The sequence below is a fragment of the Chiloscyllium plagiosum genome, unplaced genomic scaffold (assembly GCF_037043375.1).
Source record: "Chiloscyllium plagiosum isolate Xiang-an unplaced genomic scaffold, Cpla_swu_hap1 HiC_scaffold_28, whole genome shotgun sequence".
In the NCBI taxonomy this organism is placed as follows: domain Eukaryota; kingdom Metazoa; phylum Chordata; class Chondrichthyes; order Orectolobiformes; family Hemiscylliidae; genus Chiloscyllium; species Chiloscyllium plagiosum.
The window spans coordinates 42,986,901-43,003,979 of NW_028270166.1; the positions used below are offsets into that span (position 1 = coordinate 42,986,901).

Consider the following 17,079-nt stretch of genomic DNA (forward strand, 5'->3'; position numbering starts at 1 on the left):
GAGAGGGGGGGAGAGAGGGGGGGAGAGAGGGGGGGGAGAGAGGGGGGGGAGAGAGAGGGGGGGAGAGAGGGGGGGAGAGAGGGGGGGGAGAGAGGGGGGGGAGAGAGGGGGGGGAGAGGGGGGGGGAGAGGGGGGGGGAGAGGAGAGGGGGGGGCGAGAGAGAGAGGGGGGGGCGAGAGAGAGAGGGGGGCGAGAGAGAGAGGGGGGGGAGAGAGAGAGGGGGGGGCGAGAGAGAGAGGGGGGGCGAGAGAGAGAGGGGGGGCGAGAGAGAGAGGGGGGGGCGAGAGAGAGAGGGGGGGCGAGAGAGAGAGGGGGGGCGAGAGAGAGAGGGGGGGGGCGAGCGCGCGCGAGAGGGGCGAGAGCGCGCGCGAGAGGGGCGAGAGCGCGCGCGAGAGGGGCGAGAGCGCGCGCGAGAGGGGCGAGAGCGCGCGCGAGAGGGGCGAGAGCGCGCGCGAGAGGGGCGAGAGCGCGCGCGAGAGGGGCGAGAGAGAGAGAGAAAAAAAAAAGAGAGAGAGAGAGAGAGAGAGAGAGGTAGAGAGAAAAAGAGAGAGAGAGAGAAAGAAAAAGAAAAACAGAGAGAGAGAGAGAGAGAGAGAGAGAGAGAGAGAGAGCGCGCGAGAGAGAGAGAGAGAGAGAATACAATGTGGGCGAATGTGCGGTTATGCACTTTGGGAGGAAGAATTGAGGTGTAGGCAACTTTCTAAATGGTAAAGGTTTCAGAAATCTGAAGCACAAGATGGAATTAGGAGTCCTAGTTCAGAATTCTCCTCAGGTTAACAAGTAGGTTCAGTTGGCAGTTAGGTAGGCAAATGCAATGTTAGCATTCATTTCAAGAGGGCTAGAATACAAAAGCAGGGATGTACTGCTGTCACTGTATCGGGCTCTGGTCAGATTGCATCTGGAATATCGTGAGCAGTTTTGGGCCCCACATCTAAGGAAAGGTGTGCTAACCTTGGAGGGGGTCCAGAGGAGGTTCACAAGAATGACCCTGGGATGAGCGGCTTGTCATATGAGGAACAGTTGAAGACTCTGGAACTGGACTTGGAGTTTGGAAAGATAAGGGGTGATATAAAACTCAAACCTACAGAATACTGAGAAGGTTTGCATAGAATGGATGTGGAGAAGATGTTCCCATTAGTAGGAGAGGCTTGGACCTGAGGGCACAGCCTCAGAGAGTAGGGACAACGGTTTAGAACTGAAACGAGAAAGAATTTCTTCAGCCAGAGGGTGATGAATCTGTGGAGGCCAAGTCATTGAGTGTCTTTAAGACAGAGATAGATAGGTTGTTGGTTAGTAAGGGGATCAGGGGTTAGATGAATGGGGAGTTGAGGAATATATCAACCACGATCGAATGTGGAACAAATTTTACTCTACAAGCTGAATGGCCTAATTCTGTTCTTATATCTTATGGGCTTATTTACCTTATGGTCTTCCATATTTTGAATATATTCAGTGACTTGGGGTTCCCAGCCTTTAGTGGTAGAGAATTCCACAGGTTTACTCATCTTTGAATGAAGACGTGTTTTCTCATCTCAATCCTTAAAAGGCCTTTCCCTTATCCAAGACTGTCTTCTAGGGTTTTAGACTTGCAAACCAAGGAAAACATCCTCCCTGCATCTACTCTGTCCATCCTTGTTAGAATGTTATACATTTCAACCTGATTCCCACTCATCCTTCTAAGCCCTAGTGAATACAGACCCAGTTAAACCAATCTCTCCTCACAAGATAGCCCTGCCATCCCTGGTATCATCACTGTGTACCTCCACAACACTCCCTCTTGGGTACAGGGATCAAAACAGCATACATTACTCCAGGAGTTGTCTCACCCAGGCCACTGTATAACTGCAGGAAGACAACCCTACATCAGAACACTACCCAGCCTAGTTGCTCAGGCACATTTTGCCAAGTTGTATCTGTAGTCACCTTTCCCCAAAATTAACCAAAACACTTGGAATGTGTAGGCCCAAGTGCCCTCTCCATCGGGGCTCGACTCAAAAATAGGTAGTTTAGCTGACAGTGGTCAATTAAAGTAATCCTCCCACCTCATCTCACACCAATATATTAGTCTGGGCTGGATTTGAACCTATGGTTACAAAGGGTTGAAGGGCAGCATCTAACCCATAGCAACAACCCAACCACTTATGAATATTGCTGGACCTACAAAGAACTTATTCAAGTGTCAACAAAACAAATAGTATCTGTAATATACAACGAGACAATCATTGTAAGATTAATCCAGCGGAGTCAAAAAGAAATGGATTTACTCACTTGGCCGGTGTATGGGTATCCAGTCTCAGAATCAATCCCGTTGTTTTCATGTACATATAAGAAGGCATTTTCCATCCATCCACCACCACAGCCTTGATTCCCCTGTGGTCCTGAGCAATCCACCAGGTTCTGCTCACTCAGTGGGATGAGCTTTCCTGTCTTTTTAAAGGTCTGTCCCTCCAATGCTCCCGTTGAACTGAAAGCCCAGCATGAGCCACAGCTACCCTGAAAACACACACAATTTCACAGCTTCAGAAGAGGAGAAACTTTCCATTTTATTACAAAATCCACCACAGTTTAAATATCTCTTGGCCGTCGCTGTTTCAAAACCTTGCCATTAGGTTTGCGACCAAATCAGGTGTCATCCAGAAAATGAGCCATTTTGAGGATAGCATCACGGACATGCAACCAATGGGTTTCTTGTTCCTCAATCTAAAACTCTCCCGTTAAACAAAAAAGACAGAGTTAGAGATTCATATGCTCTGTTTCCACGTTGTATGACCCTTTGGTCTAAGCAGACCATGCTCGCAAACTAAACTAGTCCCACCTGCCTGCACTTGGCCCATATCCCTCCAAACACTTCTTATTCCTGAACATATCTAAATGTCTTTTAGACACTGTGATTGTCCCCACATCCACCACTTCCTCAGGAAGTTCATTCCACACACGAACCACTCAAAAAAAAAAACCCTTGCCCTTCAGGTCCTTTTTAAAGTCTTTCTCCTCTCACCTTAAGAATATGTCCCTTAGTCTTTAAATCCCCCACCCTAGGGAAGAGATACCTGCCAGTCACCCCCCTCATGATTTTATAAACCTCTAAGATCATTCCTTAACCTCCAGTGAAAAAAGTCCCAGCCTATTATGGGCGGCACAGTGGTTGGCACTGTTGCCTCGCAGCGCCAGAGACTGGGGTTCAATTCCTGCCTCAGGTGACTGACTGTGTGGAGTTTGCACATTCTCCCAGTGTCTGCGTGGGTTTCCTCCGGGTGCTCCGGTTTCCTCCCACAGTCCAAAAATGTGCAGGTTAGGTGAATTGGCTATGCTAAATTGCCCATAGTGTTAGGTGAAGGGGTAAAATGTAGGGGTTGTGGGCCGGTGTGGACTTGTTGGGCTGAAGGGCCTGTTTCCACACTGTCAGTAATCTAATCTATATAATACCACATGGTCAATGTTCAACATTCTCCCTATCCAGCCTCCCCTTACAAATCAAACCCTCCATTCCCAGCAATATCCTGGTAAATCTTTTCTGAACCCTCTCTGGCTTAACAATATCCTTCCTTTAACAAGGTGACCAGAACTCGGAAAGATTCAATAACCTGTGGTCTCACTGTTGTACTGGTCTTGGCCCAGATTGTCAGTGCATTGGCTGAGGAAAGTCTATCAAATGGTGGGGAGGAAGGTGTGTTGGGATTCAAGTCCAGGATTTTCTGTCAATCTGGTATTAAGGTTCAGGTGCCAGCCTACAAGTAGTGCTCCTGCCCTTCTCCACACCACTGTGGGAAGTTCCATAATGTTGACAGAGTTGGACCCATCTCATTTGTAGGCACTGTTAGGAAGAGGAGCCGTGAATGTCACGGGAGCCTCATACCAAAGGCTAAATCAAAGTAGAAAAATGTGGTGCTGGAAAAACACAGCAGGCCAGGCAGCATCCATAAGCCCGAAACGTCGATTCTCCTGCTCCTCGGATGCTGCCTGGCCTGCTGTGTTTTTCCAGCACCACATTTTTCAACTCTGGTACTCCAGCAACTGCAGTCCTCACTTTCTCCTATCTGAACCAAAGTAGCTATGATGTGGAGGTGTTGGACTGGGATTGGCATAGTTAAAAATCACACAACACCAGGCTACAGTCCAACAGGTTTATTTGAAGTACAAGCTTTTGGAGCATTTCTAACAACTAGCTCCCTGACAAAACAGCAGTGCTCCGAAAGCTTGTAATTCCAAATAAACCTGTTGGACTACAACCTGGTGTTGTGTGATTTTTAACTTAAACCAAAGTAGTACAGCCATCTGCTCCTGCACTCTTGACTGACAAACCATTTGTTTTGAAATTGGAAAAAATAATGAGTTTCATTGGGCTAAGTACTTGGAGATATTTTAAACAGCTGAACTCATAATGAGTGGCAGAATGCATATACAAAATCTGATGAAACACAACTCAAAAGCAGCCTCTGTACACAGTCGGATTGACAGTTTTAAAAGGGGTTATCAAATGATTATCTGTATTTCATGTGGTTACTGAATAAATTATCTTCATTGGTACAACTGAATAACCAATGGAGGGGACGAAATAACTGCACAGAGGACAGTAACCCACTCACCAAGTCACCCTTTATTTGCTAGTACTGAGCTGTAGCCAGCCAGTTCAGAGTCAGTTGCCTGAACTGGTTATGTTGGTCGGCCTGGACTTTCTGATTGGAGTCATTAACCTGGGCCAATCAAGTATCTGGCAGTAAAAAAGTGAGGACTGTAGATGCTGGAGATCAGAGTCAAGAGGATGGTGATGGAAAAGCACAGCCAGTCAGGCAGCATCCGAGGAGCAGGAGAATTGACATTTCGGGCATAAGCACTTCATCAGGAATCCTGATAAAAGGCTTAAGCGTCAATTCTCCTGCTCCTCGGATGCTGCCTGACTGGCTGTGTCTTTCCAGCACCACACCCCAATCAAGTATCTCATAGCCAACAAGTTCTACCTGGTTTAAAAGACGTCAGTTGTTTTCAGGGCTCAGTTTTACTTTGGAATGAAATGTGCTCTACAAGTTCATTATTTTCACATCCATTTCAAGAACTTCTCCATCACACTCCTGTCTTATACGATCCTCCTCAGAATCATACCTGGTGAACCAGCAGGCCTGATCCAATCTCCCTGTGAATATACGGAGGATAGGACACCCATAACAAACATGGATCATCTCTTGACTCCACTTCCCATCTCTTTCATGAAAATTAGGCCCCAAATGTAAGATTTTGGCAGCAAAACCCAATGAGTTTATGTCCTGATTTATTAATCAAATGCTCAAATCTCTGTCAATCTACGCATAGCTCCTTCCTTTCATCAATTGTATCATTCCCCTAATTATATTGAGTCTGATGTTCCATATGCACAGTGAGATTTGAACCAAACAAATCCCAAAGATCATAAATTAAGGATTCTTTATTCCAAGAGCATCAGGTCATTACAAATATTAAGGAAAATGAAGGTTATACAAGGAAGTATTTACAGAATGTACAGGGAATGTAGCCTGTGGTTTACATTGGGCTAAGAAATCCTTTATCCTGTCTGCACCTTCTTCTCACAAGGCCTTGTTTCCCCCAAAGACATCTTTTCTCCCCCCTCCCCAGACAGTCAGTCAGTTTGACTGCTCCAGTTGCACTTCCTCACCATCACCACCTGCTGGTGGGAGGTCCCAGCACAACTGTTCAAGCTCCCCAGCTCAGCACTTGTCCTCACTGTCACTACGAACTGATGCACGTTCCGGTACAAGTGGAATGTCAGCATTAAAACTAAAAGGTGGGGCTTGCATTACTTCCTTCAGCAGGACTCCACACTTACAGAAGATTCTGTTGGATCTATGGCACCAGAAATAGCCCAACTAGTCCAAGCGAATATTTATGCTGGAATCAAATCTCCACCCATCTCTTCTATAAATTTACCATTGCAGCATCCTATTTCCTTTACCTTGGCAGTCTTGTCCATTTTCCCTTAAATAAAACCACTCTATTCACATATTTTGGATTGTAACCCGGGTAGACCTTCCTAAACACCATCAGACTGAAGTCACTAAAAATAAACTGAAGATCAGGAACGCGTAAAACAGGTCGATCCAAATTGTCCGTGCAGCCACACTTCTGCCTACCACTGATAAGGAATCAGTTCTCCATTTTATTCTTCAAATGAAACTCTTTTGTACCTGGTTCTTCACTGGAGTGACATATCCCTCATCTCGCCAGTCGACACTCTTGGGAATCTCAGCCAGCTCAGGGATCCTTGAAAGTGGTCTGGACGAGTTCCTGGATTTAAAGTGCCGGAATCCATTCATCTGCTCATTGAACTCCTCCAAGGTCTGAAAGATGACAAGATCCCCCAGAAAGGGGTCAGCGTCAAATCGACAGAAAGAACCAAAATCGGAGTTAAGAGTTCCCAAAACGTCCTCAGGAAAACCCATTTTGCGAGCTGCTGGGAGAACATCCCCAGCCCTCCATGAAGCAACAAGAAAAAAAAAAGTGTGAAATTACTGTGAAATCCAAACGGTCCTGAAGTGCTACTTCAGAACATAGGAGCATTCCCGACCCCATCATCCAAAAAGCGGGCGGGACTCCCATCCTGACCAATCACAGTCCCACAACCATATAATAATTGAGGATCAAACCCCACCCCTCACTGTCTGCACCAATGGGGGAACTGTAAAACTTTACCCAAGGAGACTATACAGTTTGCGCCCTGTCTTTGGCAGAGTGTTCCAGTTTGGCCCAAACTCCTGGCCTATAAAGCTTTCCCCTTCCAGCATCTGTCCAGGTTCCTTTGTGAAAATTGGTTTCCAACACTCAACTCAGGAATTGCATCCCAAGTCATAAACCAGATTTAAGGTAACATGATGCAGAGATTCTATGTCCCTTGGCTTTTGGACTTTTCTGCTACTGGAAACAGTTTTTCGATACTCACTCTTCATAAATACCTCGTCTAAATATATTCCCCTCTAAAAGGGGAGCAACTCCAGCTTCTCCTGTCTCTTCACTGCCCACATCCCCGGTACCAATCTAGTCAACTTCTTCTGTGCCCTCTCCAAGGCTTTGAAAAGGGCCCAGTCTTCCATTCTAGGAGTGCAGGGAGGGAAGAAGCATGCCTGACCCTCTTGGCCCACAAGCAATCCGAAGAAGGCAGTCAACTTATCAAAAGATAAATCCTTGCCTCTCTTTAGTTGCTGAACTTCCCATGACCTAGACCAAAGTTAAATATGGAAACTTGATTAAATGAGAGTCATGTAACAATTATAATTTTTACATTTTTTAACATATTATGTATCTATAACATACATATGGGGGTCAGTTTAGCTTGGATGGCTGGTTTGCAATGCAGTGTGATGCCAACAGTGGGTTCAATTCCCACACCAGCTGAGGTTACCACAAAGGACTCTCCTTCTCAACCTCTCCCCTCGTCTCAGGCATGATGACCCTCAGTTTAAAACACCACCAGTCATCTCTCTCTGATGAGAACATGGCCCCTATGGTCTGGTAAGACTGTGGCAACTTAACTTTTTTAAATTCATTAAAAGTATCAGAAGACTTAAAGAACACACTTATTTGGTTGCTCAGCCTCCCCCATCCCATTCTGATGACAAACCAATTAAACCCAAAATTGAAACGGGTTTCAAATTTTAAAAACTTTTCACAAGTCACCAGGTCCAAACCTTTCTATTTCTGGGATTTAACATCAGGTTTAGATGGGCACCAATATTCTGAGGAAGTACTTTGCTACAGCTCTAATTCTGTCTGCTGTTCACTAATCACTCCCATAGTCTGCTGCAGATTATTTTCCCCATCAGATTTTTTACCTCAATATTTCATAATGCTAAAGGAGAGGGAGGAATGGTGGATCAGTGGTGAGTACTGCTACCTCACAACACCAGGGATCCAGGTTCAATTCTACCCTTGGCTAACTGTGTGCACTTTGCATGTTCTCCACATTTTTGTGCGAGTTTGCTCTGATTTCCTCCCCCAGACCAAAGATGTGCAGATTAGGTGAATTGGTCATGCCAAATTACCTGTTGTGTCCAGGCAGGGTGTGCTAGCTATGGGAAATGCAGGGATAAGGCTGAGGGTATGGATCTGTGCGGATAGGGTAGGTGTGGACTTGATGGGCTGAATGGCCTGCTTCCACACTAAGGATTTTAATCTACTCAAAGCCTTTCCCAGCTTAATACATTCTCACTTACCATGTCTCCAAAGTGGTTCATTTTAAGATTAAAGCTGTGTTTACCCAACGAGTACTCCAAGTTGTGATTTTCAATAAATCTAAAGTTTTTCTCCCACACCATTCTCCGAACACCTTCTTCATTCTGAGGAAAAAAATAGTTACAAAATTGATGACTTCAGTCAGTTTGAAAGGTGAAAAAGATTTTCCTCAAATCCTCTCTGAACCTCCTACCCTTCACCTTAAAATTACACCCCTTGTTAGTTGGAACAACCAATAAGGGGAATGGCTGCTTTCGACTCTGCCCCTCACAATGTTATACACCTCTAATCAGGCCCCTCTCAGCCTTCGCTACACTAAAGAAAACAACTAGAGCTTATCCAGTCTCTCTTCATTGCTAAGCTGCTCAGTCTCAGGCAACATCCTGGTGGATTTCCACTGCACTATTGCAATCACAGCTTTCCCACTGTGTGGTGACCAGAATGTTGGAATCTGACACATAGGAAAAGGTTTACAATTGTTGGAGGTCAGTGACCTCAGCTCCAGGACATCTCTGCAGCAGTTCCTCAGGGTAGTGCCCTCCACCCATCCTCAGCTGCTTCATCAATGGCCACCCCTCCATCAAAAGGTGAGAGGTGGGGATGTTCGCCAATGAATGTTCAACACCACTCAACTCCTCAGACACCGAAGAAGTCCATGTTGAAATGCAACAAGATCTGAACAATACCGAGGCTTGGGCTTACAAGTGGCAAGTACCATTTGTGCCACACAAATGCCAGGCAATGACCATCGCCAACAAGAGACAATCTAATCACCACCCCTTGATGTTCAATGGTGATACCATCACTGAATCGTCCGCTATCAACATCCTTGGAAGTCACCATTGACCAAAAACTCTACTGAACCTGCCACAAAAAGACAGTGGCTACAAGAGCAGGTCAGGGGCAAGGAATACAGGGAAGTGATGGCCAAGTGGTATTATTGCTAGACGGTTAACACACAAACACAGCCAATGCCACCACCCAAGATGGGAGTCATGGAATGGAGATACACAGTGCCACATCCTCCTGCGGGAGGACATCAGGAGGCAGCTCCAGGGCACAAAAACAAAAGAAAAACGTGACCGGAGCTGGAAAGACAATGCTGAAGCAGTGTGGATGTGGCTGGACCTGCCCCATGAGCCCATACCCAGCCAAGCTCTGCAGTGAGGAACCAAACACCATCTCCGCCATCTTGAAATATCGTGGATGAAAGAACCTAAAGGATCATCCATAGTGTCACACCACAACCTTGAAAGACAAAAAGTTATAAAGAATTCAACTCCAGGACTCTTCAGCAGCAAAAAACTTCAAAGAACAACACTGCACAATGATTGAAACTGGACACATCCACAGACACAGATGGTTGGAATTGTAGCCAAATTCCACTATTAATTAGTTAATAGCCAAGTCAGGTTGTGAAGCTTCACTTGTTTACTTGCGAGATCTTATTTTGGTTGTTACGTGCAATAATGTTTAAATAGTTGTTTCAATGTTTGATTGTCTGAGAGATTTTATGCTAAGTAGCCGAATTAAAAAGGTCACTTGTGGTAATTTACCCACAAGAAGGGAGGAGCGAGAGTGACAGCATCACTTCACAGGGGAAGGCGAGACTCAGATGATGGAGAAGGGACTTGACAGGGAGAAGGATGAAATGATATTCAGATTGCTGTCGTGCTCCCAGTAACTTTTTTCTTTCTTTAGATAGAGTTTAGAGATACACACACAAAGATAGAGCGAGAGCGCGACACATATAGAGAGAGGGAGACACACACACAGACACAGAGAGCGAGACAAACACAGAGAGAGACAGAGAGACTGCGACAGAGAGAGAGAGAGAGAGAGAGAGAGAGAGAGAGAGAGAGAGAGACAGAGACACAGAGAGAGAGGCAAAAGAAAAAGAACGAGGGAAAGATCAGGATGACAGCCAACTCACTTCCCAAATTCACTTCCATGTAAAATCTGCTGGGGCCAGCAGAGAGCGCGCAACGATCAGAGCTGAACCAAAGAGAGCACTCGTTACACCTAACCCAGTCCAGTCACCATGCCCTGCCCTTACACCACAAATTAGGGCTGAATCTTTCTTTACCTCGCTCTAGTTCTACTTATTGAACCAAAAAGGCAAAAAAACTGGCTGATAGAAACTACCATCCAGAAGTGTCAATTAATTACTCATTTAAATTATCAATGTATTATTTTTGAGGTTTCTCAATAAGTAATCCATGTTCACAGTTGCAGCCCCCTTATCTTTCTGAAATTTAGTCACAATCTCCAGGGAAACAAAGATTTTTTTTTAAAATGTGCTCCCTACACAATCCTGTGACAAGAGGTTCGCCAGCCCTGCTCTAGATTATTGCTCCAGTGACATTATCACCAGAGCAGCATCTTCTGAGCCACCCTGGGGAAGCTTACTGTTCTGGTCACTCACCTCGGTGTACTGTTTCTGATGTAGCACCTTCCATTTCTCCCAGCCTTCAGTCAACAGTGGATCAACCAACAACGGCGAAGCAGTAACAGCCACAATCTGCAAAGTCCCCAGAAACAGCAGGAACATCATCATGGCTTTCCTGGGGGTGGGGAAAAAAAAAAAATCAGGAAAACATCTCATAACGTCTTGTTTTGATTGTTATGAGTTTCTTCACTCCATGAATTGCATTAGAAGCATTTAGTCTTTCACATGTCAACATTGCTGTTACTGAACAAACATTATTGGACAATATCTCAAGCACAAGGACTAGGAAGTCTTGCTACAATTCGAGTCATATAGATGTATAGCATGGAAACAGACCCTTTGGTTCAAACCGTCCATGCCAACCAGATATCCCAACCCAATCTAGTCCCACCTGCCAGCACCCAGCCCATATCCCTCCAAACCCTTCCTATTCATATACCCATCCAGATGCCTTTTAAAATGTTGCGATTGTACCAGCCTCCACCATTTCCTCAAGTTGCCTTTTAGGTCTCTCTTATATCTTTCCCCGCTCACCGTAAACCTATGCACTCTAGTTCTGGACTCTCCCACCCAGGGAGGAGACAATGTCTATTTATCCTATCTATGCCCTTCATGATTTTATAAACCTCTATAAAGGTCACCCCTCAGCCTCCACGCTTGTACAGAACTTTGGTGAGACCACTGCTGGAGTACTGTGCACCGTTTAGTGATGAGCTGGCTCAGGACTGTTGGACTTTTTTCAAGATATAACTTTTATTTTCCTTATTCGTAAGTTATTCAAAATGGCATCATGTCATGTCAACCAATGAAAGCTTTTCAATGCATCTTATTGAATTCTTACTGTAAAGTACATGTAACAAAGTCAGTTTTGATCTTGCACTGGGGGCAGTACACAAAAGGTTCACTTCATTAGATCTAAGAAGACAGAGCTTTAACTTGAGAGAAATAGAACAATGCCAATGAAGTATACAAGGGTTTGGATTGGTAGAAATGATTTCAATTGGAGAATCTAGAACAAGGGGCAAGATCTCAGGATGAAGATGAGGAGAAATTTCTTTGCTGAACCGATTGTGGATATTTTGAATTCTCTACCCTAAAGGGTGGATGATGGCCAAAAAGTGAGAACATGCAAGGCTTCTGATCTCTCAGGGAAATATGGATACAGGTGGAATAGTGAATTTGAGGTTGAAGATCAACCATGATCAAGTTGTTGGGGCGTTGCCTCTGTTTGTATGGAAACGGTCTCTATGCTGAGGGTTCACTGTTCTTCATTCACCCTCTGGTGTGCTATTCTTCCCAGAAAGGGACGTATGACAGTTTGGGGAGTGTGGGGGTTTATTGTCAAATGTCCCGTAAATGACCCAGGTGGAATGGAAAACGCTATAAAACAGTCTGTCATTCACCTATCACTGTACAAACAATCAGGGAACAGTCAAGAGATTGGTTTACCTCTGTTTTATTCCTCCATTCATAGGGCACTGTAGGCCAATGCCACCAAAAGGAAATCTACCCAAGTACTGGGCACCACTAAATCAAACAAGTGACTCAGAGAAAGATATAAAAGGGACTAAAGGCCAACTTTTCCACGCATAGGGTGATGAATGTATGGAATGAGCTGCAGGAGAAGGTAGTGGAGGCTGGTACAATTACAACATTTTGGCATTTAAAAGGCATCTCGATGGGTGTAAGAAAAGGAAGGGTTGAGAGAGATTTGGGCTAAGTATTGGCAGATGGGATTAGATTAGGAGATCTGTTTGGCATGGAACAGTTGGACCAAAGGGTCTGTTTCTGTGCTGTAAATCTCTATGACTCTGTCACCTAAAGCCCATCAACTCAGTCCTTTTTGCTCTTAAGGTCATTACCCACTGTTTTGTTCTTATTAGAACAGTGAGGTCTTGCAAAGAGCTGTTGATGTTAATTTGTTGATCAGTGAATAGTGTTGTTGAAGTCAGCCCCCAGGTAAGTTTCTTCAGTTTGTTAGAGTTCCAGATGGAATCACTGAACTGGGTAACCTCACCAGGTGGAGACCAATCAGGCTCCGCTTGGCTTTTCAACAGTCCCTCGGTTCGCTGCAAAGTTCAAAGTTCAATGAGAGATTCCCTTATGGATACCTTCTCCTAGACCTAAATCAAACAGGTTTTAAAAAGGAGACAAGTTTACCAAGCTTTCCTCAACCAACAAGGGATTTTATAAATTACTAAAAAATTTACAAATTAGTAGTAACAAAAACACACAAATAAAAGGCAGATCCAAAGAGATATACCGTATATATTCATGTAAAAGTGGAACGGTTTAGACTCTTAAAAAAAAAAGTTAAAATTTATGGGGTCAACAATAACATGGATACTACTTCTGAGGGGCTCAAATCCATGCTACAGCCCAAAAATACCATATCATTAGCAGAAGCCCAATTGAAATCTCAACAAATAATTTTAAAAAAACAAATTGTGGTAAATTACTGGACAAAGGCTACATAAAAAAGGAATTAACAAGCTTTTATTTGTAAAAAATAAAAAAAGTGAAGGATTACAAGTCCTGCAAAATCACACTGTTCAACATCTTCACCAATGAATAAAGCTTCAGTCAGGATGAATAATATCACTTTACGGATCCACTCCAGTTTCACTGGCTGTAGTTAGAGGTAACACATCATCCACTTAATCTGTGTCATTGCGCAGATGAGCATCCTCAGTACCATCCAATGCATTCAAAATTCCACATTTGTGAAATTATTTGAAAATAGTATCAGCTTTTATTTCTTTCCACAAAACAGCAATCCATTCACAGATCAGTGGCAGTGATAGAGCCTGCATACAGTCTCCTCTGGTGTATGTTTTTCTCCATCCAGTTATTCCACTTTATTCTCATTGTATCCTTAAACGGCTTGTTGATACCAACATCTATTGGTTGCAAAACACTTGTAAATCCGCCAGCAATTACAGCTACGTCAGTGTTATGTGATCGGATGTCATCAACAACATTCTTCATTCGATGGGATCTAAACTGGCCCCAGACGGACTACACAAGGAAAAGAGAGAGATTCGCCATCAGGTTGTGAATTCCAATCTTCCTTTATCCATTTTCTACATCCACCTTCATCCACCCAGCCTTATGGATGCACGTGGATGACCCATTCTTTTTCAAGACTTCTCCATTGGTAAAGTTTTGCTCTTAAAAATAGCCTTTGGTTTTAACCTAATGCCCTCAGCCACACAAGAAAGAATGAAAGTAAACCTTACTTTTGCCAGGGCCAGTGGCAATAACAATACCGGTTTTTATCTCCTTTTGGGTTCACAGTTCGATTCTCTGGCATGTCAAGAGTAATAGGCGTTTCGTCCAAGTTTCCAATGCATGATAACTTGTAGCCTTCCTTCTGCTGGTGTTTTGATTACAAACCGGTGAAACTGTAATACCTTACCTTCTAGTTCAGCAGGAAGCTTTTGTGTAGTCAGAGTTCTCTGCTGAAGTACTAAGTCATGCCTTCTCATGACCCTTGTGCACTATCCAGCACTTCCCTCAAAATCCAAAATTCCATCCTTCTTGGATTTGTTTCGTGCATGGATTCGAATGGCTTCACAACATTTTCCATGTTGACAATTTTCAAGTACCTGCTCAGCAATATTTTCCTCCAATTGTGGCCTCTTGCCAGGTTGACCTCTGTTGGCACACTTTCGTTTTAGTATTGTCTGAAGTTGGTTCAATACCTTTCTCCAGACTCTCAAGTTTTTCTGAAACACAAAATTCTCTTGCTGCTACACCATTATTTACTTCCCTGCAACTTTAATAACTTCCAGTTCTAGCACTGCTGTATATTTTGTGTTTTTATTGGGAGGGCATTTTTAACTCAAAAAAGTAGTTTTAAAACCTCACTTATGTATATGATTGTATTCCATGAGGTTGATTGGCACCAGATTCCTTCGCACCAAATTGATATGCACATGGACATCAAATCACAACTCTGCTAAAGGGCTGATGATGACAACTGTGAATAGGTTTGTTAGAAAAACCCATCTGGGTCACTAATGACCTTTAGGGAAGGAAACTGCCATCCTTATGGTCTGACCTACATGTGACTCCAGACCCACAGCAATGTGTTGACTCTTGACTGCCCTCTGGGCAATTAGGGATGGGCAATAAATGCTGACCTTGCCACCGACACCCTCATCCTGTGAATGAATTAAAAATAATAGTAGCACAAAAAAAATTCATTTCCTCATTGTAACATTTACATGTAGGATATCTTGTCCCAAAACATTGATCTATTATCGAAGAATAAGGGTTGACTTTTATATGAGATATAGAAAATTCCAGGATTTTTTTGGCCAGAAATCAAGGATCGACTTTTACTCAAGTACATACACTGATTGATCTCTGAATTCTTAATGGATAGTTGAAAGTCTTGGCAGCCACAGAACGTCACTTACACCATTGTTGCTGTTAGCTTTACAGATTTGGAGATACTGGTGTTGGACTGGGGTGTACAAAGTTAAAAATCACACAACACCAGGTTATAGTCCAACAGGTTTAATTGGAAGCACCAGCTTTCGGAGTGTCGCTCCTTCATCAGGTGGTAGTGGAGATGTGTTAGGATTGAGCTCTCCACTACCATCTGATGAAGGAACGATGCTCCAAAAGCTAGTGTGCTTCCAATTAAGCCTGTTGGACTATAACCTAGTGTTGTGTGATTTTTAGCTTCAGATGGTTTGAAACTCCTCTGCCCCAAATCCTCTCAGCTGAGGCTGACTGGCAACACTCAAGAGTGATAGTTATTTTCCATTCTTTATTGACAAAGCTGGGTTGTTAAATTGGCTGTTCTTCCAACTGTAACCCCCATGGCATATTGGACCAAGACACTGCAGTATAAGGCCAGAACAGAAAGTGTACTGGTGTTTTTCTACTGAGGGATTTCAGAGATAATAAAGGTCCTTGTTATCTCTTCCTGTTACATTCTCTTCATTTGAAATTTCTCTGACACAGTGCGAGTGTGACATTCTATAAGTCCCACCTTGCCATCGGCAATTAAATTTACATCTGAAGTTACTTTCTTGGCTGTAGCAGATTTCATTTGAGAAACACATTTTGGATCTAAAAGTGAACATGAAACTTTATGATTCTGATCGGTTGTGTTGACAATGCATACCAGGAGGTGGCTCTGCCCAACAAAAACTTGGCCCAACTATAATACTGGACATGATTTGGAGATGCCGGTGTTGGACTGGGGTGTACAAAGTTAAAAATCACACAACACCAGGTTATAGTCCAACAGGTTTAATTGGAAGCACACTAGCTTTCGGAGCGACGCTCCTTCATCAGGTGATAGTGGAGGGCTCGATCGTAACACAGAATTTATAGCAAAAATTTACAGTGTGATGTAACTGAAATTATACATTGATTGTCTGTTAAGCCTTTCATCTGTTAGAATACAGTGATAGTTTCACTTATTTCATGTGTAAATCACAAAACCTTTTTTTAAAGTTGCATTCTCGGGTTAGCTGTTAACAATGGGTGATAGCTAGACAATGTTGAAGGTGTTAGCCCCCTGGTGTTCTCGGTCTATGCCATGATGTTTAGATTGATTCTAATCTAAAAAGTGAGATAACAGAGTTTTACATAAATTCATGCAGTTTGAGCTCAGAGTTCTACATGAATGTATGCAATTTTTGAGCAAAGTGCAATGTAACTCTGCAAGTACAAATTCACCCCACAAAATAGGAGTGCAGTGAGTGCAGAGTGTCTTAAGTCTGTGAGAATGCAACTTTAAAAAAAGGTTTGGTGATTTACACATGAAAGAAGTGAAACTATCACTATATTCTAACAGATGAAAGGCTTAACAGACAATCAATGTATAATTTCAGTTACATCACACTGAAAACTTTTGCTATAAATTCTGTTATGATAGAGCCCTCCACAATCACCTGATGAAGGAGCATCGCTCCGAAAGCGAGTGTGCTTCCAATTAAAACTGTTGGACTATAACCTGGTGTTGTGTGATTTTTAACATAATACTGGACAGCAGTCATGTTCAGCAAATACCAAGCAAACAGATAGTCTTTTAAAACTCATTTTACAAGTGAGTAGAAGAGAGAAACTTAAAGGGGAGGTTTATTGGTGTTGTTCAGAATCATGGAGAATTTTGATAAAGGCATGGATAGAGTCACAGAGACAGGCCCTTCGACTCAAACGGGTCCATGCTGATCAAAATGCCCATCCACGCTAGCCACATTTCCCTGCGCTTAGCCCATATCCTTCAAAAACTTTGCTATCCATGTATTTGTCCAAATGCCTTTTAAAAATATTGTTAATGTACCTGCCTCAACCACTTCTACTGGCAGCTCATTCCATATGGATACCATCCTCTGAAAAAGTTGCCCCTCAGGTTCCCTTTTATTCATTCCCCTTTAACCTTACACCAG

General features: G+C 43.5%; 1 protein-coding gene across 2 annotated transcripts in view; it reads right to left on the bottom strand.

The window, feature by feature from the left end:
* The window catches only part of LOC122565541 (procathepsin L-like), a 42,940-nt gene that overhangs the window by 14,979 nt on the left and 10,882 nt on the right, over positions 1-17,079 (bottom strand). For both annotated transcript variants that reach the window (XM_087976157.1, XM_087976156.1), the window contains exons 2-5: positions 10,643-10,781; positions 8,199-8,321; positions 6,177-6,329; positions 2,269-2,493 (exon numbers count right to left, since the gene is read on the bottom strand). In XM_087976157.1, the coding sequence (XP_087832283.1) occupies positions 2,269-2,493; positions 6,177-6,329; positions 8,199-8,321; positions 10,643-10,774 (633 nt within the window). In that variant the 5' untranslated portion in view covers positions 10,775-10,781. The remainder of the gene's footprint in view (positions 1-2,268; positions 2,494-6,176; positions 6,330-8,198; positions 8,322-10,642; positions 10,782-17,079) is intronic.